The 23,200-nt window shown below is 39.5% G+C and overlaps 1 protein-coding gene across 1 annotated transcript in view; it reads left to right on the forward strand.

The window, feature by feature from the left end:
* TSPAN12 (tetraspanin 12) overlaps window positions 1-23,200 on the forward strand; it is a gene marked incomplete at its 3' end in the record, with an annotated part of 45,194 nt that overhangs the window by 17,793 nt on the left and 4,201 nt on the right. Inside the window, exons 5-7 of the mRNA XM_080344993.1 lie at window positions 12,335-12,409; window positions 16,764-16,871; window positions 19,723-19,866. Of these exons, the coding sequence (XP_080201119.1) occupies window positions 12,335-12,409; window positions 16,764-16,871; window positions 19,723-19,866 (327 nt within the window). The remainder of the gene's footprint in view (window positions 1-12,334; window positions 12,410-16,763; window positions 16,872-19,722; window positions 19,867-23,200) is intronic.

The following is a 23,200-nucleotide window of genomic DNA, read 5'->3' on the forward strand; positions in this document are numbered from 1 at the left end:
GAGAAACTAGAGTCCAGGTTTTATGGTGCTTGTTAGTTTTTCAAACAAGATTATTTAGTTTATTTTTTTTTGAATCCAGAACCATCCTTTGCCTCTTTTGAGGCTCTGTACATTTTTGGATTGTTTTTAAAGTATGTTGTGCATATAGACTAACTAGGAAAAACAAACAAACAAAAAAAACCCCAACAAAAAACACCAAACAAAAAACCCACAAACACCCAAACCCACCCACAACTAACAAAAAAAAAAACACCAAACAAGCAAAAAACCCACCAAACAACAAAAAAAACCAAAACACACACACAAGAAACAAAAAAAGCCCCACAAAAGCACACACCAAACAAATACAAACGAACAAACCAAAAACCACAAAGCCAACAAGAAGAAAACACATGTATATTCTTTAAGAACAGTAACCTTAGGGGTGTGTGAATTGCTTTGAAGACAACAAGACTAAATTCTGTTGCTTGACAAGAAGAGCTTCATGAAAATCCCACTGGAAAATATTTTCCTGGCTGGAGTTTTCATTGCAAATTCTGGCATTTATAACTATGAGTTTTCGGTAATTACAGCATTCCAACAGCCCAGGATTCAAATTTGTCTGCATATGTTTTCACAAAGGGGAGAAGTGTTAGAAATATTTGATGGTCAATAGGACAAATCCTTTTACTGATTTATTTATTTATTTTTTCATGAGGTTGGCAGAGAAATAAATATTCCTTAGAGCTAAACTTCGTTAGACCCTGTTGGTGTGTGGTCAGACAGCTTGTTAATTCAGTTATGGCAGAACCTGGTTGTAAATTAGGACTTGCCAGACTAAATTGTCTGTTAATTGAGTTGAAACGCAACTGGACAAACCATTATTAAACTAAACTGATTTTTTCTTTAAAAGCAGGTATATATTTTATAAAGAACAATCTGAAATGGTGCTATCTTTTGGTTGAAAGGGTTAAATTGGAGACATGTGAAAAACCCAAGGTGACTGTGGCTGTTCCATATCAGTTGTTCCCAGCCAGCAAAAGGTGATGTTGGCGACAGTGGTTTTTGTACGTCCATCTGAACAATTACTGGGAACCAGTGACTGTGTCACCACTTGGGGCAGATTCTTCTATCCCCATACACCCATTTCAGTCTCTGTGGATGCACAGGTGATAGGGATGATTAAGTTCAGGTGAATGCTATGTTGCAAGATACCAGTTTTAATTGCTAATGTCTGCCTGGAAGGGACTCTGTGGGAAATATCAGCTACTCTGCAGCAGTTGTGGTTACAGTTTGCCTGAATTAGTATGCGAGTTTAGTGATAATCATTTTTTTGTCCTTTTTTTTGTGTGTATGTGTGGCAGCATGTATGTTTGCAATAATACATAATATAGTTTGTTTTGTAATACTACAGGATATTTGTTCTGACCCATGTGGACTCTTCTTGCAGACACAGCAGGTCTAATACCTTGTACTAACATAAGTATTTCTTCATTATTATCTACCAAGTACTGAAAGGGAAGAAATAACTGACAAATATACTTGGTGTATACCCGTTCAATTTAGAATTAGGCAGGACAGAGGCTGAGTTCATTTTCATATTTTGCGCCTGTTACCACCATCTCATTTATGAATGTGATATGAGCAGGAGAAAAACAGATTCACAAGACTGGTTGGCCTGCCTTGTTGGAAGATGGGTTTAAGTGGGTTTATAATACTGTGGTATAGGTTTGATGAGAAGCCAGTACTAAAACTCAAATTCAGATATTCAGTGGGTAAGGGGTTGGATATTGGATTGTGAAGTGCTGCTTGTTCGATGTTGTGTTTGTAAGAGAAAATACACTTAAAGTTCACCAGTTTGTATTATACTCCAGTAGTTTCAGATATGAGCAACTTTCTTAAGAAAATAATATAGAACTATTTTTTTTCTTTATGTATTTCTAACTTGCAATTCAAAGGTGAGCTGCTTGAGTTGCAGCTGTACTAATCATTATTAGAGATGCCTGTACTAATCATTATTAGACATCTTTTTGCCTTGAAATGAAGTAGAGGGTAAACTCCTTTCCTGTTCAGATCGGGGTTTTTAAGGTTCAAACTAATTGTTGGATTTTGAGATGGGTGTTGGTGATGCCACAGCGTCACCAGAGAGCAAAGCTGGGCTTTGCAGGAGCAAGTGCACTCTGCAGGGCTCCCAGTACGGTGGAGTGGACTATGTTGGTCCTGCGGTCCACTGCCAACCTCTTGTCCACCTAAGCATGAGATGCATTTTGTTGACCTTGTCTTCTCCAGCGTAAATGTGCAGTGCTGTGTATGTACTTAGAAGACTTCTTCAAAAGCAAGTGCTTTGAAACAGAGCCTAACATCCCTAAGAAGGAGAGGAAGTTTACAGAAGAGAGATACAAGTTGCTTCACGCTGTGGGTGGTTGGGAGGCACTTTGAGCTGAAGGGCATTGCCTGCTCAGCAAACCACAGGAGCAGCTGCATATTTGAGCAGCGTTGGAGAGAGAAGAGTTGGGGCAGAGGAGCACGACAGGAATTGAGCTGGTGGGAGTGTCCAGGTCTTCTTGCAAATGCTTGGCTTAAATCCAAATGTTTGCTGTGCTCACGGTGATGATCAGCTTCCCTCACCCTGGCAGCTGCCTTGGACACACAGCTGTGTTGTACCAGGGCAGAAGCAGCACTGTCCTGCTTGGTGCTGTTATCTGGCGGTTCCAAGTAACAACTGTCCAGCCCCTTGAGAGCTATTCAGAGAACAGTCTTCGACAAGCTTGGACAGTGCAGTTATGATGCCATCAATTAAAATGATGACATGGTGTGTTTTTTGGGGGCTTTTTTGCGTACTTCTGCAACACTGAAGAGCCACTTGATCAGCTTTTTGGAAAAAGGTATAGTGCGAAGTTAAAAGGTAAATATCAGTTGACAGTAGCCATTTCATGGTTCCAGTATGAAACATGCTGACTGGACTTTTGTGACACACTTTTCACTGCATGTTGTACTTTCAGGCTCACATGATGAGGGTGACTACTCTGCATGCACTTGAGATGCATGTCCTGAGTAGTGGTTTTACTAGGCGCCACCTCATGATGCAAAACTTTTGGAGTAAGCCTTGTTTATGTTATCTTCCTTTTTTTCCAGTTTTCCCCCATTCCCACTTGTTACACTGTTAATATTGCATCCTCTCTCCAAGTTCCTGAGCGTCATGGATGCCCAGGGCAGTAGTAAACACTGAAGTGGTACCAGAGCTGAAAAAAATCCCTGGAAGGGTACTCCCTGGTGAATAGAGGAGGGGAGATAGTAATAGAAAGGTTGTTGAAGTGGAATGATGGAAGTGGTACCAGGAAGCTATTGAAAGGACAGGGACTGATGTGACATAGGTTCAGGGGACTGGGGTTTGTGATGCTAGAGAGCTGTGCGTGACACCTGGATGAGGATAAGGGACGCATCTTGACTGAGAAGATGGGCAACTGCTGAGATGATGTATGGTCTTGCTGCCAAAGTGCTGTGCTTCTTTTTCCCTCTGTCCTCCTCAGCTCCTCTCCTCTCCTTGCTTGTTTGCCCAGTTTGGGTTTTTTTGGAATGTTTTTTTATTTTTTGGGGGGGGAGAAGGGGGCGCACGCATGTGTGTTGTTTCTGTTTGTTTGTTTGTTTTGTTTTTTTCTGCACTGAAAGAAATAGGGAACAGGAGAGTCCCTGAGAGGAGGGAAGGAATAAGTGAGTAAACAGACCCTCAAAGTCCAGCCAGAGCTCTGTGTCTGGTCTGAAATGCAGCCCAGCCCCACCAGTGGGACATGCCTTGATGCTGTGGTTCAACTGCATTCTTGTTGCCACAAACTGAGTATGGAGTGGGTGTTTGGTCAGGTAAATGCATCTTTTTTTGTGCCTGATCTTGCCCTTATGACTAATAAACCACAGAGACACTTTACTGTGTGTGTGCGCACAGGGGCTGCACTATGGGTTTTGTACCCGAGAAGAACACTTTTCCACTCAAAATTGTGAATGTCTGAAGTGTTTTGGGGACGTTTTGAGGCAGAGTTATTGTGTGTATCATTACTGAATTGGATTTTCTTGACCAAAGAAGCATTTTTATAGTGTTTAATTTCCTTAGTAGGGGGTAGGCAGATGAAGATGGCTGTGTTTCAAAAATCTGTGTGGAATGAGAAACCTTAGTTTCTCGTATAAAGCCTATGAAATAAGCAGAGAAGAAGGGTGAAGGGAATATCATAAGCCCTGAGGAAATTGTGGTCTAACATCTATTTTTACCTGTGTCCTGTGCAGTACTTTACCATGACCTTGCAGTGATCCATATTCCTTGGAGTTCATTGACTTGAGGTAGTTGAACCTTGGGCAAATAAATCCTAATAATTGTCTGAAGTGTGCATTTGCTTATTTCCAAAGTAATACATGTTTCCTTTTATAAGCAAAGATTAACCATTAAAGTAAAAAATTTAAAACCAATCATTAATATCTCACAGAAGAATTGAAGCTGTGAAAAAAGTTCTAACTATTCATAAATAATTTTTAGTTTTTCAAACAAACTTGAACACATACCTTAGAAAATTAAAATGTTCGTTGCCATAAAAAAAGTTGATTAAGAAAATTACTTAAAGGTTTTTGAAAAAGTGGTAACTATTTATATAAAACTTGGACTTTGCAAAGGTCACAGGCCTTAAGACATTTCAATAAAATGTTGTGATCTGGGAAACCAAATCTAAAATAACAGAGATATTTGATAAATTTGCAGTGGAATGTATGTATTTTGAAGCACTGGATGGCATTCAGTAGCTAACGTTGTTAAGGTGGTGGTTTCAGGCCATTTTCTTGTTGACTTGTGCCTGCATCTCTCAAATTTCTGCATTGTCAAGTGAGTAAACCAATTTTTAAATCAAAATGATAAATGAACTGTTAATCCCTTCAGGGCAGGGCTGAGAGAGCTGGGGAGGGATGAAGGGGGGGCAGGGGGAAGTTTGTGCTGCTTGAGTGGATAAACAAGAGGATTTTGGTTTTCTGTGCAGCTTGTCTGACTCCATTTAATGAGTTTTTGCTCTGTTTTTAAAAAGTATAACTAGATTAATAATCAAAATAACCTTGTTTTTAAACTGTAACAAAAGTAAAGGGAACCATAGCTTGTAACTTACTGAAGGAGGGAGGACTTTTTATTAGGTTTTGCACAGAAAGAGTCTGGTTCCCATTGGTGATGCAGCAGTGGTGGTCATCTGATGTTTCTCAGGGTGCAGACAGATGTCTGGATGGCTCGTGTCTCAGGAGAACAAGGCTGATGGTCTCAGGCTGTTAACCATTGGGAAATACTATGCATAACCTTCTGAAAATCTTCTGGCACCTCTTTTACATACCATATACCCTGGTCTTTTAGAGATTCCTGTAAGGTTTAATTCTGCAGCTGCCTTACCCTTGGAGTCTCCTTCAGTCCCTGCCCTTCACTCCCAGAGCTTTCCTTGCTTCTCTTGCCATATGGACCACGTTGCCCAGAAAGGTGGCGTGAGCACCAGCCAGCAAGTTTGAGGAGGCTGGACTTGTTGATCAGCTACTTTTCATTTACTCTGACATAAGGTTTGTGGTTTTTCTTGAGTCTGAGGGGAGGAAAAAAAAAGTAGTTTTAGATCTTCTGGGAGTAAATAGAAACTTTTGGGAGGAGAGTGGTAAAGCTTGAAAAAATTAAGTGAAATACAGAGCATATGAATGATGATTCATTAATAAGTACACTGATCCTTCAAAGAAAGGGACATTTGCTCAAAAATTGAAGGATTCCTACAGTCTTATAGATCGGATGCTCCAAAAGCTGCAACACCCCCCATACTATCACTTTTCTTGATCATGTTACAACCCCTGACTCCAGTAATTAGCTTCTGCCTGCCAGTGCCATTTACTTTCACATACAGAATGCTCTTTTGCTTTCTCACTGTCTGGCAATGAGCTTAAGTAGCTGCCAATATTTTGAGTACATTATGTGATGGGATAGATTTGTTCTCTAGGGTTGAATTTAGTAGACTATGAAGTCTTTTCAGGTTTTCTAGGATGACAGTAGTTAACTGGGAAGCTGTCAGAATGGATGAAATAGGGTCCTACTCCCAGTAACAAGAGCAACGTGCAGCATGCTGACCAAAAGGTCTGAGGGAGGAAAAAGATGAATTAAGCCACTCTTGTGCCTTTCTAGTTCTGATGAAATTTGGGTTGCTGCAGAACCCTGTGTCAGTTTGTGTTTTTGTGAGCTGCTTAGACTCTTGCTTCCAGATCACACTTCCAAACTGCAAACAAAATGATCATTCCATGTTTGATACGAGCAGGATCATGAGAGCATGACTGGGCATGTGCCCAGATCTCTGATTCTCCATATGTGTGGGCTAATCACCCACTGATTTTACAGGTTATAGTGACTGAGTGGTGGTGAGGCATTCTGTAGGTCCAGGGAAGGGGTTGAGTCTCCATCCTTGGAGGTATTTGAAGATGTGTAGATGTGGTGCTTCAGAGACATGGTTTAGTGGTAGACTTGTCAGTGTTTCTTTTATGATTGGACCTTAAAAGTCTTTTCCAGCCTAAATTATTCTATGATTCTGTAGGTCATTGCCCAAATAAATCACTAAAACCAGCAAAAACCCCATGTGGTACCATTTCAGGAACATAGTTGGGTATTCATGGCTTTGTAATATGGCTGCCCTTACCTGCCTGGTCTGCTTTGCACCAGAGGGCCGTAGTGACTTGTTGGTCATTGAGTACCCCAAGACACCAAATTTCTATGAGGTTTCCTGCTTGTAGCTTCATTTCTGGCATAATTCTCACACTGGGGTTTGGAAGGGCATCCTCAGAGCACAGTCAGGTGGCTTTTGTTTCTGTGCCAGTGGGATTATCACAGTGGCTGATAATAGGGCATGTGATATTCAGTGCAGTAGTCAAGGCAATGTGAAGGAGACTACTGCAGGACAATAGAGTTTTAACTGTAGTTTTCCTTTGCTAAATGTAATTATAATTTAATATTCGCAGTGTCAAAAAATATCTGGAAAACTCCATTTTCTTGGAAATAATTTGTAGAAGGGCATTTAAAATGGCAAGTGGGTTAGGAGGAGCGGCAAAATTTTTACAAACTCCATCCATATACTGTGTTTTCCAAAGTGCCAGTTTTTCCACTGTCTTGTTGCCATATTTGTAACAGAAACAGAAGGTTATTTTTCACCAGTTCTTTTCATCTGTCGCCTGAAAAGCATAGACAAATTATATTACTAAGTCAGTCATTGCAGGAATTGGTGGCAAATTCAAGACAAACAAAACAATCTCTAGAACTACAATAAGAGTTTTGTATTACATCTCTGCAAAAAACACAAAACGTGCTTCATGTTTTATATCCTTCCCTGCCTACAATTGCAAAAGAAAAATCCTGTTCTCTGCAGGATAGGAAGCCATGAGGGAGAGATTTATCTCTAGAGGCGCTTCATATCTTCACCCTTACTCTCTGAACAAAATGGGAATTGTTGGAACAAACAGCTTTTAAACAAATGCAAAATATCTTAGTTTCAGTAATAGTTATTTCGTGCTTGTGTTTCCTATTCTTATTTGTGTTTGTAGCTAAATGGTTGAGATGATCAAGAAAGAAATGTGTGCCTGTAATCTGTTTGGTGGTTGTCATTCGCTTAGTTTGGTAGAACAAATAGAATGGCAAAAAACCTGTCATAATTAAATTAGGATAAATTAATTCTGTAGTTCCGATTTTAGCCTTACATAGAGATAAAGGAAGACATTTTGGGCACATGCCAGAGTATATATGCTCCATGTATGGAGCGCTGGCATATGCGTAGCTTGTGCCCTCTTATGGGATGCCACTGAAGTGTGCAGGAATTTTATTCAGACTAAAACTTTTCATTGTATTTACACAGTCCATACAGGTATTTATAAAAGTAGGTTTGAATTATTTTGATTTTTAAATGCGTATTTGAAAATACTGTGAACCTTTCTAGTGCTTTATGAGGTTCTGATAGCACAAAACCTATTACTTCAATCCTAGTCTTCATTTTTTATTTCTTTTTTTCCTGTATTTGATTATTTACTTGATGGTTATCTCCATTCTGTGGTTGAATTCTACCATCATTGGGTTTCCATTTGCTATATTCCACTATGCCACCATCTTTTCTGTCTTGTATGTCAGTTCCCTGTAGAAGTGGACTTATGGTTGCCTGACTTGCACCAGAGCCAGACCTCTCTGGAGGCTGTTGTGATTTGTAGCCTCTGAGTGTGTGTCTAGCAGGTACCATCCATTGTGGTGGGTTTCTGTGCTGTTGATGTGTGTGGTTTCTGCATCGGAGGTTTCGGGGCGGGATGAGGATGTTGACTGTGGTGCCATTTACATTTGTACCGCATGAAGGGTATTCTAGAAGAACAGAGTCTGGTGATTACGTAGGGAATATCTTTAATATCTTTCCTTTGCCTTTCATCCCTCTGTCTTTTCTACATTTCTCTGAAAGTTGTTCCCACAGTAATAACTTTGTTTCTGTTCTCACTTCTTTCCTGTTTACTGTCTTGCACAAGAAAGGAAGGGAACGGGATTCTGCTCAACTCAGTCCTTAGTTCCTTCACCTCCATTTCAGGACTGATGTGCTGGAAAAATACAGTTGTTTAAGCCTCTGCAGGCTGTTAGTGCTGCAGCTCTGTGCTCTGGGGAGGGAGCCATGCACACATACCCATCTGCTGCTGCCGAAAATAATCCAGGGGCTTGTGCAAGGCTCCAGGTATTAGAGGAGATGCTTCTGTCGGAAAGCTGCTGCCTGCCTGCCTTCCTCCCCTGTGGCCAGCGGTGGTGGTGAGCAGGCTTAATGAGGAAGTTTCAGGAGAACCAGTTCCTGCTAATTGACAACATCCATTTGACACTGCAGGGATGCTGAAGTTTAGGATCTCGGCCATATGTGTGTCTGTGACTTAGTGAGGAGCAGTAAATGTCTACTGCATTTTTTTTTTTTAATTGGCAAATATTTTTACATTGATTTGTTACTCTCAAAAGAGTGTTTTCTACCAGCATTTCAGTTATTCAGTTTCTCTCAAGGAAGCAACATTTTAACTTTTTCGCATCTTTGCTGGAGGAAATCCTTCAGTAAACCTGACTCTGTGGGGTTTGGTACAGGGTGAAGGCACCACTTCAGTTTTCTCACTTTGCGCAGTCTGACCAGTGAATGACAGTGATTAGCAATTGCCTACAGAAGTGTTAAAAGTCTGTGGGATTTGCCATGTGAAAGGTCTCTAGTTCTTGAAGTGATTGTGGCTATGCATTAAATACTTATATGCTTATAGATTTTGTTATTTTATGATAACCTATAGGTATCTTTGCAAGTTTGCTTTCTCCCTTCAGTGCCTGCCTCTATCCTACCTTCTCCCTGCCAAAACAAACAAACAAAACCCACAACCAAACAAGACCTAAACAAACAAACAAAAACCATAGTATAAAATAGCAGTAGCCAAGAGTGCTCTGAAGGAGATGTGCTGTAGAAGGTAATATCAGCAACCAGCTGGTGTGTTTTTGAGCACAATGGTGTTCCTCAGGGAGTTAGTCTCCTTTACAAAATGTAGCCAATCAGCTCCTAAGAAGAAATATTAAGTCTTGCTTCAAAACCAAGTCCCTATTTCTGGCAAAAAGCAGAAGTGTGTGAATGCAAGAAGATGCATTTGGCATTCAGACTCCTGTGGGAATTTAATTGGGGACAAGGAATAAGCATTGAAGCCAATAATAATTTCTGTATTTGGAAGATCGAAATTAAGGGTAATAAATTTAAATAATGGTTAGAGAGTTGTTGTTTTTTTTTCCCCACACAACTTACATAAGAACTATTTGTTTTGCAAACCATTGCATTTAGAGAGAGGTATAATATTTCTCTTCAATAGCAGGGTGAAACTGAAGCTCCTGTGTGCGAATTTGGTGTCCCTGCAGTTGCTCAGTTCTTAGCATGTGCTTTCACGTGCTTTCTGTCTTTTCTTGTCTTTTGCCTTAAGGATAGAAGATGTCCTTTCTCAGGACAGAAGGCTTGATTTTTGCAGTGTCCTGAAGTGTCCAGATGTAGCCAGAGTCAGGACTGCTCAGTTCCTCACAGACCCAGAAGTGGTTTGTGTGTGAATCTGGCTAAACAGTTTTCTATCCCAGACTGTATTCAGTAACTGGAGAAAATCTTGGGTTTGGCTTTTCTGTCTTCAGCTGCTACCAGAAATTTTCTTAACTGTATGCTGACAAAGATGAGAAAGTTTCAGCATTAACGTTGGTGAGGGAATGTTACATGGAACTGCAAATTAAGAGTTTTCCAGAGCATGCCACTTCTACACCCCCAGATGTATTACCTTCACCATCATCAGTAAGTTTTGTGTAAGATTTGGGGATAGCAGGCAGTCCCAGCATTGTTATTCAGTTAGAGTATAAAACCACTGAAATTTTCTTAGACAACTGAGAACTCAAGTTTGTTTTTAACCATAATGCCCTTAAACATTTTTTGCATGACTTAAAAGAGCTAAAACGTGGCAGTCTTTCCCTCTTTTGAAGGGAATACTTTTCAAAGGAGATTTCCATGTTTTTTTTTAAAGATCCCTTTGCATAACTTGCAGGCACTACAGTGATAGTGAATACGTTGTCTAGAAGCTCATGAATTTATTTTTTAGAGAAAGCATCATTTTTCTTATAAGATGCAGCTCAGACTTTTATCCTCTTTAGACCTTTAAAGGATGGACATGTTGGTTATTGAAGGCCTGTACTGGAGCTCTGCGTGCACTGACAATATTTGTAAGGATATGTGATGTGTTGTTCAGCGGTAATGATTGTGAAAATGCAACGTAACGTGGTGGAGACCCATAAAACAGGACCTCTTCCTTTGACATCATCTTTATTGAACAGATCTTTGTGGGCGGGAGGGTGCAAGTTTCTCTTGAACATGCATATTTTTACATGCACATCTTTAATTTGGCTGTTTGTGTCTAGAAACCTAATTCAGGGAGTTAGATTTGGTCAGCAAGTAGAAGTAAAGGCAAGATGCTGTTTAGTAGCTACCAAGGTGTCTGTGAATTTCTCAGTTCCAGATTGAGTGAATGAAAAAGATCCCGTGTGGATGACTATTAAATCCTAAAACTTGCAGATTTATATTCTCTGTTTTAAATAATACAGCTTATTGATCTTTCAACAAAAACAAAAAAAAACACAAACAACCAACCAAAAAATCAGATGCCCCCAGTACATGAGTGGGTTTTTTTGTTTGTTTTGCTTGTTTGTTTGTTTTTTAAATACCTGTCCTAAATACATCCCAGAATTAAATGACTAAATTAGAAGCCTTTTGGCATGTATCCTGCTCATGGAATTATATATTTATTATATTTTTTTATATTGTGACAGTGTTTCTTTGATCTCCAAATAAAATTAAAATCCATGAAGACTGTAATTTCAAGTCTTGTTTACTGAAAACAAGGGGGACTTGGACTAAAGAATGAATGGAACTGTGCCTTTGCTTTACATAAAATAGAAATTGTTTAATAGAAGACACCAGTTAAACAGTCTTAATTTCCATGCATTGCTCTGCAGTTTAGGTAGGATTTGTTGAAGCTATACAGAATGTAGTCCCACTCTTTTTAATTGTAGTGACCAGGTTTAACCATCACTACCAAGCCCTCTACAGCTTCTACAGTTATATACATATTTTCTGTTTTTAAATAGTTCAAGGGTTAGATCTTGTAACAGACAAAGATATTTCAATCCATCTCAATAAACTTTTGTACATTGGCACTTAGGGACATGGTTTAGTGGTGGTGGACTTGTTTACATTTATGGTTGGACTCAATGATCTTAAAGGTCTTTTCCAATGTAAGTGGTTTTGTGATTCTACTTATGCCTGGACTCAAATACCTACAAATTGATAAGAACATAGCTTTCAAGAGCCTTGTTTGGTTTCATCTTGTGAATGATCTTTTTTTTTTTATTCTGTTTTCCTTCAACTTTTTGGCTATTAGCATAATCTGGGCATGTTGCTTGAATGGATAGAACTGAACAAAACAATATTTCTTTTTTTCACATATATGAGGGGAAAAAAGACTGTCCTCTTTGTGAGTGCTTTAGCATAATATGTAATGATAGCCTTGTACTCTGGGGCAATAAGGAAATTAATTTGTTTTCCGATGGTAATGTTCATATGATTCATGTTAAGTGAGTAAGAAATGCCACATGACTTAAAATTTTAGAAAGTTTGCTGCATACAAAAATGTATTTCAGTTTCCTTGTCTTCAGTCATGTGAAAAGTTAATGATGTTTTGAGATGTCCCTTAATATTTTCAAGTCTCTTTTTTTTTGAGGTTAGCCTGGATGAAATAACCAAGACTATTCTGTTTTCTGCAGTACTTTGGAAGCTTGCTTGTTATATTCTGTGTTGAACTGGCCTGTGGTGTTTGGACCTACGAGCAGGAAATTACGGTGAGTCAGAAAAGGAGGCTGCATTTTTTCAACAGAAAAAACCCAGATTTCCATTGGCTAGCTGTTTTCTAATTGCTGTAGTGTTTATCTTTGTTCATGGTTCTGACAGCCTAATTTCATGTGACTGCCTTTTTTTTATAAATCAGAGAGTTCTTCTGGGAAAGCTTGTCTGCCTGGAAGATGCTCTCTGGGTTTCTCCCCACCTCCTCTATATTTGAGAGCCAAATCCTGCAGCCCCACTAAGGACTTTATTTTTAGTTAATTCTTGCTAGGCAGGTTCTTATTGAAGGCAATGGATTTTTTGAGGATAAAGTATGAACTTCAGGCTCAAGATAACTATTTTGAGATAGGAGATGTGAGCATTTGAAAGGATTTTGCCACAAAAGTTCCTCATGTTTTGAAGAGCTATAGCTGAATGTACTACATTGTAAACAGATCGTGTGCTCTTTCGATAGGGACTTGCTGTCTGCTGAAATCTTCATGCTGCCTCCACAAGCTATAAGTGCTGGTTTTAAGCAAGCATGTCTTGGCTATAAAACACTCCTCTGTAAACTTGTGGAGAGGTTTTGTCTCTGTCTAGTTTTTGTAGCTATGCCAATCTGTAATTTTCAAACTGAAGACTTGTAACCATCATACAAGAAAAGGGTTAAGTGTTGAGCAGAAATTAAACTGAAATGTTATTCTTCTGGCTCCTATAACCTTCTGTTTTGTACTCAGTTTGGTACATTTTTATGAATAGGGGGACAGATATTTTCTTTAAGCTGCCAAGATATGTCCAATATACTGATATTTCCACCAGCATATATCAATTTCATTGCAGTAAGGTGGGAGGCAGCCTTCTTGGTGTTTAGACAGTACTGAGACCAAAGGAATTACTGGCAGATTTGAAGTCTGAAGTTACGTGGCAGCATTTTGCATCAGCAGCATTCATTCCCTGGTGGTACAGATTCCAGAGGGCTTTTCTAATATAGGAGCGATTAAGGCTATCCCTTTACTTTAAATGTCAGCTTACACTGATGCATTTTAAAATTGGGAATGTGGACAAGTGACATGCTTCATCCTGTGGGCACAGCTGCCCTCTGCGGGGGTTTTGCTGAGGATGACTAACATCCATCTCTCCACAGAAATCTTGTCAGTGGAAGCTGCCTGAAATAGCACAACCTTCAGTGCACTGTGTAATACATGCCTTCTCCAGCCTTCGCTATTCAGTTAAAAACCTGAAGTTACGGCTTGTTTTAGTGTAACTCCCAAGCTTTCAGTTACCTGCTATGCTACTGAAACCCAAACCTGGTACAGTTTGATAAAAAGTGGCATAGCCCTACTATATGTGAAGGCACGGGTGATGCTGCTTCCCTCCGGAAAAAATGTGACTGTCCCTGCACCCCTTTGCCAAAAGAAGCAGCACAGAGCTCCATATTTGCACCTTCTGCAGTGGATCACAGTGAACCCAGATACTCCACAGTCCTTCAGTTCTTCCTTTCTCCCAGGTGTTTGAGTATATGAACATGAGCATGCAAACAGAATGGAAAAAAAAAATATCTTCAGCAACTGCTTTTCTCTTTTTATCTCTTTTCTTCTCTGCCCCTGCCACCCGGTTTTGTTTTCTCTTTTCCATCTGATTTCCTCTTGTGCTTCCCTTTGTCCTAACACTACTGGTCTTCATGTGATGAGGTGGGCGAGACTCAGTTTTCTTGTTGCTGAGACCCGTAGGGCACGTGGCAGTCTGGGAGAGCACAGGGTTTTTTTCAGTGGTTCTTTCATACCTGTGCAGATCGCTTCCCTAGAGCATGCTTTCTCCTACTCTGCTTGATAAAGATAAGAGGACTCCCTCTTATACCCACAGGGGTGACTTGATGTCATGTTGGTTTCAGCATAGCATGAAATCACTTGAGCCCCTGGTGGGTTTTAGGGAATCAGTTGACTAATATTACTGTAGGTGGGTGGGTGATGTCAAAAATGTCACTGAGGCATAATCGCCTCTGCTAATCCAATATGGGCTCTCCTTGGCACGTGGACAAGTTGCTGTAAGAGTCCTTGTATAAACAGTTTTCCTTCCAGCTCATGATAGCTCTCAGCATGAAGTGTGCCTCATGACTAATTTATTGCATGCACAAGATTGAACAGCCAGTGTGGGTTCTTGGCTTACTTGGGCATTGGCCGGGCCTTGATACTCGTTAGAAAAATGATCATGAATAGGTAGATCTCAACAGCAATCCGAGCTTTACAAAATGTGTGCTAAAATCAAACCACCATCTCTAGTTTTTGTTTGTCTAAGCGCTACAGAAAAGTGTTGGTCAAACAAATGCCCCTCAGTGTCATGTTTTATTGTGCATTACTGCACACATGAGCTGATGGGAAGCTATTTAGTAGATGCCTTGATGTCCTTAGTTTGACACATTGGCATTCTCGGAGCAGTCAGACACACAGATTCCGATGTCCCTCCTTAGCTACAGAATTCAAATTGCCTTCCTACAGTGGGGCTTAGTTTGTTTTGACTTGCTTTTAATTTTCCTTTCTCACTTCTTGATTTTTTTTTTCCTGCTTTCCATTGTTTTCATAAAGAAGTTGGACGTCTTGTGTTACGTGCATAACCTTGGACTGTATTCAACTCAAATAAGATAATAAAAACATAGTCTAGCAAATATGAGCTTAATTGTAGCGATATCAACTATTATCCAAAGAAAGCAGAGTGCTAACTTCCAACGCAATGGAAAGAGAAATGCATTGAGTACAAAACCAAATTATTTTATTATAGTGACTAGTGTAAATGTTTGTTGTAGAAATACTTAGTGATATTGTTTTCAAGTATTTTTAGTATTCCACTGCTAACGTATTTTTCACGTGGACAGTTGTAAGTTCAGTGCTTTACAGCTTAAGAAATAAAAGTTCTGTTAAGGGAAAGATGTGCAAAATTTATGGGATTCTATTAATATGTTTGTGATATATGAAGCTTTACCAGGGCATAAAAAATGTAGTGTAACTTAACAGCCATAATGCAACATTACCAAATGTTCTTATTTGGATTACGGGGTCAGTTGGGCAGTGATTGTCCCTATATTTTTGTAGAGCATCTAGCACAACAAAGGTCAAGGCTCTTTGGGAAGTATTGTCATATTTTTTTCTTAGATAATATTTATTGCTGATTTGCAGAATGGCCTGACTGCTCGCTTTCAATTAAATGGGAGGGCTAACTCACAGCTGCTAGAGGAGCTGGGCTTCCCCACCCTCAAAATGAAAGCTGTTATTGCAATTGTGATTTTGCTCACCGTGACTGTTAAGGCTAATGGGAACAAGGCAAAATGCAGCATGAATGGTGTGTGTGCCTGGAAGGGTGACTGCAAAGTCTTCAGCTCCTTATTGTAGTTTGGTGCAATGAAATTTGTGCTGCTGAACAGAAGTTTGTCTCTTATCTTCAATGCTAACTGCGTTATGCTGGGTGCCATAGCACTTGTTTCCCTTGTTTCTAACAAATTACTGATTGAGAGTCATAGTCTGACAATAGAGAGCACCAGCTCCTCACTTCTGAGTAGTCAATTTGGAAGAAAAATACTTCTAAGAATCCTTTCAGAATAAAAGATTTACAAGGCCACAATTGTGTGTGAAGAAAAAAGTTCACAGGCCCTCATTGTCTAAACTTTTTTTGTTACCATTCTTGAGCAAGATACTGAAATCGCTACTGAAATACTGAATACTGATACTGAAATACTACATTCAAGATACCTTCAAACAAAGCCAGAAAGCCACTGAAAAGACTCTCAGGGTAGAATTCATCTAAGTTGATTTTATATGTTTAGAAGTTAGGTGTTTAAATCTAAGTTCATCACCTTAGACAGTGAAGTGGGTATGAGACTTCTAAGGAATGATTCATCTGCTTTGTTTAATATTAATATTTGCTTGAGATGAGATGAATTGCTCTGTATGGCTGCCTATTTCTTTCTATTGAAGACACAAGGGACATACCGAAACTGGAGAAGATAAATACCATCCCTGATGTCCTGGATGGGGCTCAGTTAGAATTTTATGCCAGATTAAAATAATCTGGTAATGATGTAATCAAATCGTACACAACTATCTCTGAATCTCTGCAAAATGCAGCTTATTTGCCATTGTCCATTAATTTGTAAGCAAAGGATACAAATAGCTTTTTCCTGATATTTTAATAAAGGGTCGTAAAGTTTCAGTATTGTAAAGATTGAAGCACTTGTTTTCCTGTTTTATTTGAATCCAAAGTTATTTCGATCATTGCACTGAAGAGGCCTCAGAATAGGTGGAAGTTCTAGGATTGGAGCCACAAACCAACCGATCTGTTTATCAGCTTTCTGTGGTGTGAATCACTTTTGTTTCCTTGTTCCAGGTTCCAGTGCAGTGGTCTGATATGATCACGCTGAAGGCCAGGATGACCAATTATGGTCTACCAAGGTACCAGTGGCTGACCCATGCCTGGAATTTCTTCCAGAGGGAGGTAAGATGACAGTTAATTTGTGAGCTGAAGTAAATGTTATTTATCTGCTAAGGGAAAAATATTGTTTTTAAGTGAACAGATAAATGCAAGTTCATTTAATGTGAAACCTTGTGTAGTGATGATGTCTTTTAACATCACTTGATATCCAACTCTGGAACCCTAAAGACACTAAAACATCAAGAAAAGAATGCTACTAAATTCATTAAAATTAACACTGTCTTCTGCTTTGCCAGTAAGGTTAGGACACCAATACCTCTTAGGATTATTACAGCATTTAGGAATAGGATGTATATAAAATTCAAAGTCAGCAGGTAAAATAAAATGAGTATTTCTATATGCTAATTTAATATTAAACTGTGCTTGCCTTCCTCTAGGCTCTGTTAGTTTCCTTTCACAGAGCTATCATGTCTAAGATAATGTCCTTAGCTGGAACTGAGTGGGAAAGGAAGTTTCCAAAAGGATGCCATGACTGTCTCTTTGGCTGAGCCTAGAGAAAGTGATCAGGATTTTTACTTTCTTTGACTGGGGTGGATGGGGGAAACAAACCAAAAAGCTGCCTTGTGTATTCACAGCTTTGCCCTCTGGCCTACTAAAATTCGGAACTGTTTTCAAAGAATGAACTATTATGTTACAAAAACATGAAATTGCCCAAGGTAAAAGCCATTAACTCCAAATATAACTCACGTGCAGGAAGAGAACTCTTTAAATGCCTGTCATTGTGCTGCCCATGTTGAAATGTTGAGATCTATCATTGTTGCACAGATTTCCTGTTTATTTAAACATTTCCTGGCAGCACTTGGTTAGTCTGTATTTATACTATAACCTGAAAGAAAGAACGAGGACTACATGAGGTTAATCAACCCTCGGCCTTCCCAGTCTCCTGTTCTGGCTGTGCAAGTGCTCCATGAAACCGAGTAATCCTTCATACTCAGGTAGTACTGGTGCCTGTTCTGTACCTGAGATAAACATAATCAAATGGTCTCTGTTTACCTGAATAGAGCTGATACTGTATCTTGGTTTAAATGTATAGGTTGATTATATTAAAAGCTACCTCTTACCCTCCTCGTTGTTGCAGTGGCATCGTAATTGCTGGTTTTAATATGAATATGAATAAAACTTCAACTATGCCTTAACTCTTCCAGGGGAGAAAAAGTTCCTTTTAGAAATGAGATTTCCTATTTTTCATCTCTGACCAGAGGAATGATTTGAGGAAAGTTAGAAGTGAACTGAGAAGGCTCTTTTACAGCTCCTAATTAATTAGCGGGCTCTCATTTTTATTCTGTCCACTCATAATGCAGACAGTGGATGTGTGAGCCTGGTATGTGCTTTATGCATGAATGAGCACAAAGCTTGGGGCCCTTCTTCAGTCAGCATGACAATATTTCTTCCTAAATAAAAAATTTGTAATTATAATTATGTTTCCAAAGATTCAGCCCTGATCAGCTTTGTGCTCACTCTTCTGTATCTTTTAATATCTGAGAGAGATGGGAAACGTATTTCCCCTCCAACCCCCTCGGCTGATCTAAAATCACAGTTGTGACTATGAACATGGGAAGGTTCAGTTGAAGTCAAGAAGGAAGAACTGGGTAGGGGAGAAGAAAAGATTTGGAAGTAAGAAATGGATGTTTAATGAGGTTGTCTTTGCAGTTACAATGAAGAGCTAAAGCTTGATCTTTCCTTAGAAAGCCCAGTGTTGGGAGGTTTTTGACTGAGTAGCAAACTGCTGAAAACAGAGACATTAAAGCTGTGGTGAAAGAGGAAAAAGTGAGATTTGTAAGAGGACTGGAGAAGCCAAGGCACAGTGTGTGCCACCGTGGTGTCCGGGCACTCGCCTGCTGGACTGTGACTGTGAGTGGTGTGGTATGCAGGACACTGGACCTGAAGTGGGTAAGGGGGACAAATGTTCCCAAGCCCATGGGTCAAAGGAAACAAGTGATGCATTATGAACACTCAGCCTGGTGCTAGAGAACAGACAGAAAAAAAGGAGTATCTTATTCCTGCAGTGAGGCTTTTTTTTTTTTCAGTCATATCAAGTCCCCATCCAGTGCCGAGGAAAATCTAATGTAGCTGCTTCAGCCCTTTTCTTCTGTGAAAGCATCTAGGAATGTGGTAGGCTGGTCATTTGGCTTTAAATCTCTTGGTGTGCTTTGCAGAGGAGAAGACAGGTTGTTAGTCCTGGTGGGTTTTATAGCCAATTATGGCTCATCTGCTTTGCAGCCAGACTTCCTACTTTTATGGTCAACTCTGTTGCAGTGTTTATTTTAGTGTGATACTCTGCTTCCATTTTCCTTTTACCTTTCAGCATTTCTGATTTCTATACCTTTTTATTCACTTTTTTAATTTATTTTTTTTTTCTGTATTCAGATAAATCTGTACCTTTTCTCGTCTCATATTCAACAGATGTGTCCATAGTTGTAGCCTTGCCAGAATAGTCTGCACTAGCCCATAATCATCTTTTCCTACTACGTCCTTCAGGCACAGATATACTTGTTCATTAGTCACTCTTTTGACATGAAATTATTGTGTTGGCTCCTTGTACTAACGATAGCAGAATTACAGGGTAGGACGATTTCTGTGAGCATCCTGTGAGGGAGCAGTTGGGATTTAAAGGCCAGAGCAATAGCATTGGCTATTTCCGAGGTGTTCATTGGTCACTACATTACATTTTTCACATTGCTTTTATGTCAGAGTACAGCAGAAGAAGATACATGGAAGCTTTGGTAGATGGTTTTTAGTCCTTCGTAAATATTTTGGAAGCTGTGAATAGGAATTTATTTAGCTTGTTTGATGACCTGTTTTTATGAAGAAGTAGCATCATTATTGCTGATCTTGGCTAATCCTTCCTTTGCAGTTTAAATGTTGTGGGGTGGTGTACTTCACAGACTGGCTGGAAATGACAGAGATGGACTGGCCGCCTGACTCCTGCTGTGTCAGAGAGTTCCCTGGGTGCTCTAAGCAGGCACATCATGAGGATCTCAGTGACCTTTACCAGGAGGTAAGAAGAACAATGTGGATATTTCAGAAGGCTCTGTAAATTCTTCCTGATCCAGTCATTTTCCAAACTCATGACTTGCAGTGCAGCAGAAAGGTTTGTAGAGTAATTATGGTTATGGAAAGTGTTTATTATGTTTGTTTATGTTTATTATTTATTAATGCTAAAGTGAAAGGAGAGAGAAAGGAAGAAAAAAGAACAAACCCATCCACCCTTATCTGAAAGTGAGATACGTTATTAGCAATGCAGTTAACATGCTTAAACATTAGAGGTATTTGTCATATATTGGTTAGGTTGGAGTTGAAATTTGTTCCAATCAGAAAATGAAAAATTAGTTTCAGTGTAATGTCCATTTTCCAGCTTGCCTAAACTAAGAGAAATTCTACTTACCATATGTTATGTTACCATATGTTACCATATGTTATGTTACCATATGTCTAGTGGGATGTGCAGTGAAGGATGCTTTTGAGAAGTCCTCTGAAAGATGAGCATTCTCTTGTTAACAGTGCTCATGACAGGAGGCAGGTTGTTCTGCTGCAAGCATGCGTAGAAACTTTGTATGACAATTTTCTTTCTCTCTAACTTGTACTATGTTGCAGTATGATTATTATTTAAAAATAATAAATTAAAAAAAAACCTTAAAAGCAGAAGACGACCTATTTGAACTCAAAGTGGATAAGGGAAGAGATTATGGTAGCAAATCATTACTTTTCTTAGGGTGAAAATTATAAAAATAAGTAAGCATGTTCCCTACTTAAACTCTTAGCTGTTCTCACAGAAATGTCTGAAGTTGCCTTTGTCTGGAGGCTGCTTTGATACCTACCTTTTCTTTTTATGCTCACAGACCTCTGAAAACCTTTAATTGTGCGTTCAGTAATATCAAAATGACCAACAGACCAGGTGGTCCAGTAGCAACAAAAAGCATGTCTCAGTCATGTAGTTATGAAGATCTGAGAAGAGTAATACAGAATGCATAGGAAGGAGGATGGGCCTGAGAAGTGTGCTTTCAGATGCTGCAGCGTGAACAATTCTCTAGTGGACAGTGCAGCTCTGCTCAAGGGAAGAGCACCCGAAGTACCATTTTATCTTGTCCCAATCTCTTACCACTGTTGAAGACTCTTACAAGAATCTATTATGTGGCTCTTGTTCAGGACTCATGGGGAGAAACTTCTGAAGCAGGGGAGATTCACTATATAAACAGGCCAAGATAAGTATTAGCTATTGCTAGGAAAGAATCAGGTTTTGGGGAAATGGCATCACTGACGTGGAGTGATTTGCTAGACTTGTATGGCATTGACTCATATGAGCAGAAGTTATATAATCTGTTCTGGACTGTCGGACATCTGTCCTAGGCCTTGTGTGCCTTCAATAGGAAGAGAGAAGGTAGAGCTGCCAAGAGGCAGGTGCCTCAGCAGGCCAGTCTGTTCTAGGGAACCTTAAAGACAGTGGCAGAGGCTGTTTTCTTTCCATCAGCTACTTTACGGCCTCTCCTGCCTTATGGCAGGGCTGGCAGCACTGGTTACACTTCAGAAGTGTCAGTCTCGGAATGGGAAAGCCATCCAGGCTTTTCCTGGGGCCTGACAATCTCTTACACATTCTTGAAGAAGAACAAACCGTGGCTCACTCTGCATTAATGGTTGTTTTTTGTAATATGTTGCCAATATTGATAACATGCAGCACAACTCTGCCATGGAGAGCCCTTGAGGAGTGTAGAGGTATGGAAGCTGCAGAACATTCATTTGCCCTGAGCATCCTTCCTGCCTATGTGAAAAAGCAAGAGTATGTAAGCAGTGTTACTCAATAAAAAACTATTTTCTGAGGTCAGGAAGCTCAAAAATTTCTGAGAAGGAGTACTAGTCACTGGAGTGTCTTATCGAAACTGCAAGGTTTTCTCATTTCATTTCTTCTGCTAACATTTCATTGCCACAGCCACATTCCGTGAAAGTGATTCTCTGTGCACTGTATATGATCAGGTTCTTTTAGTTCTTCTTGGAGAAGACTGATAGCCAAAGATGATGATGGTGTAGAACATAAGGGCAGTGTTAAGATACAGTTGATAACAAGAAAGGTTGCCTGACTTATTTTCAAAAAGAAACCTGAAGGGCACATTTCTGCTTCTTCCTCTACTGTACCCTAAAGTATTTTGGATGGATTCAGCTCTTAGCAAAAATTTATTTTTGGTTTGCTATTGCAAAATCCATTCCAAAAAGGCATAGGCTGTGTCCTGTTTTACCAACCAGAAAAATACTCCGTTGCTTTTTGAGATAGGTACAGTATTTTGCTAGCAAAACCGTTTTTTCCCATAGTGCTTACCTGTGGGTCATCTCACAGGCTCGTACAGTACACTTGCTGATATGTTTATCAGTATAAAGCAAAAACAACTTACACTTGCAAGGCTAATCTGTCTGACTTCTGCTTTGGAGAATTGAAGGAGAAAGGCTTTTTTAGAAACTGATTCAAAACAAACTTGCATAGTCTGGTGGTTTGAGAGGGAGCCTGACGAGATTAGCCTCGCTAGCCTGAAATTGGCTTATGTAAATGCTTTGCAAGTCCAGTCTGGTACTTCAGAAAAATTATTTGTAGTACTTCAGAAAACTGAAGTTTGGTTTGGCTGGGATTGATAAAATTGTTTTGTTGTAGCTGTTCTGTAATTTTCTGCTGGGATCTCAGAGCTTTCTGAAGTCTGAGTTGGAATCCTTCACAATACAGTTTTTGTAGAAAGAAAGGTGGCTTACTTATAGTTCTGCTCGAGAGTATTTTTTGGCAGGCATCATGTTTCCCTTGATGGATTTTTGGAAGCTATTTTTCAAATGTGTTGGTCTTGGATTGCTTTTATTCTGATGAGGTTCCACCTTTGGGTGCAGTTCATGGAACAGACTCACCTTAGAAAGAGCGTAGTTGTGAGGGAGGTGCTTCAGATGACAATGTGGCCTTGGAGGCTCATTGTGGTCTGAGGACGAGTGGAGCTCTGCCCATCTTGTGACTGGGAGCTGTAGCCTAGATAAAATGCTTGGTAGGATATCTTCAGAAAAGTCAAAATGGCATGTTCGATTTTTTTTTTCTTTTGTTTTCTAGCATAATTTTGAGTATACAACAGATCTGTTGTATATGCTGATGGTTTATCTTTTCTGCTCCGAGAAGTGCCTTAATATCTGGTCCTTATTCTGTAATGCTGCTCTAAATCGGAACTATATGCTTTGTTTCCATTTTAACACTGAAAATATAAAATGGCCTTTGTAATAAATGTGAATCAGGCCTTTAGTCCATAGCTCTGTAGGAGTTTGAAGATAATTTTTCAGAATGATTGCTGCAAAGTTTTATACTATTTTTGGGTTGT

Source organism: Nesoenas mayeri, assembly GCF_963082525.1.
Source record: "Nesoenas mayeri genome assembly, chromosome: 1".
NCBI lineage: Eukaryota > Metazoa > Chordata > Aves > Columbiformes > Columbidae > Nesoenas > Nesoenas mayeri.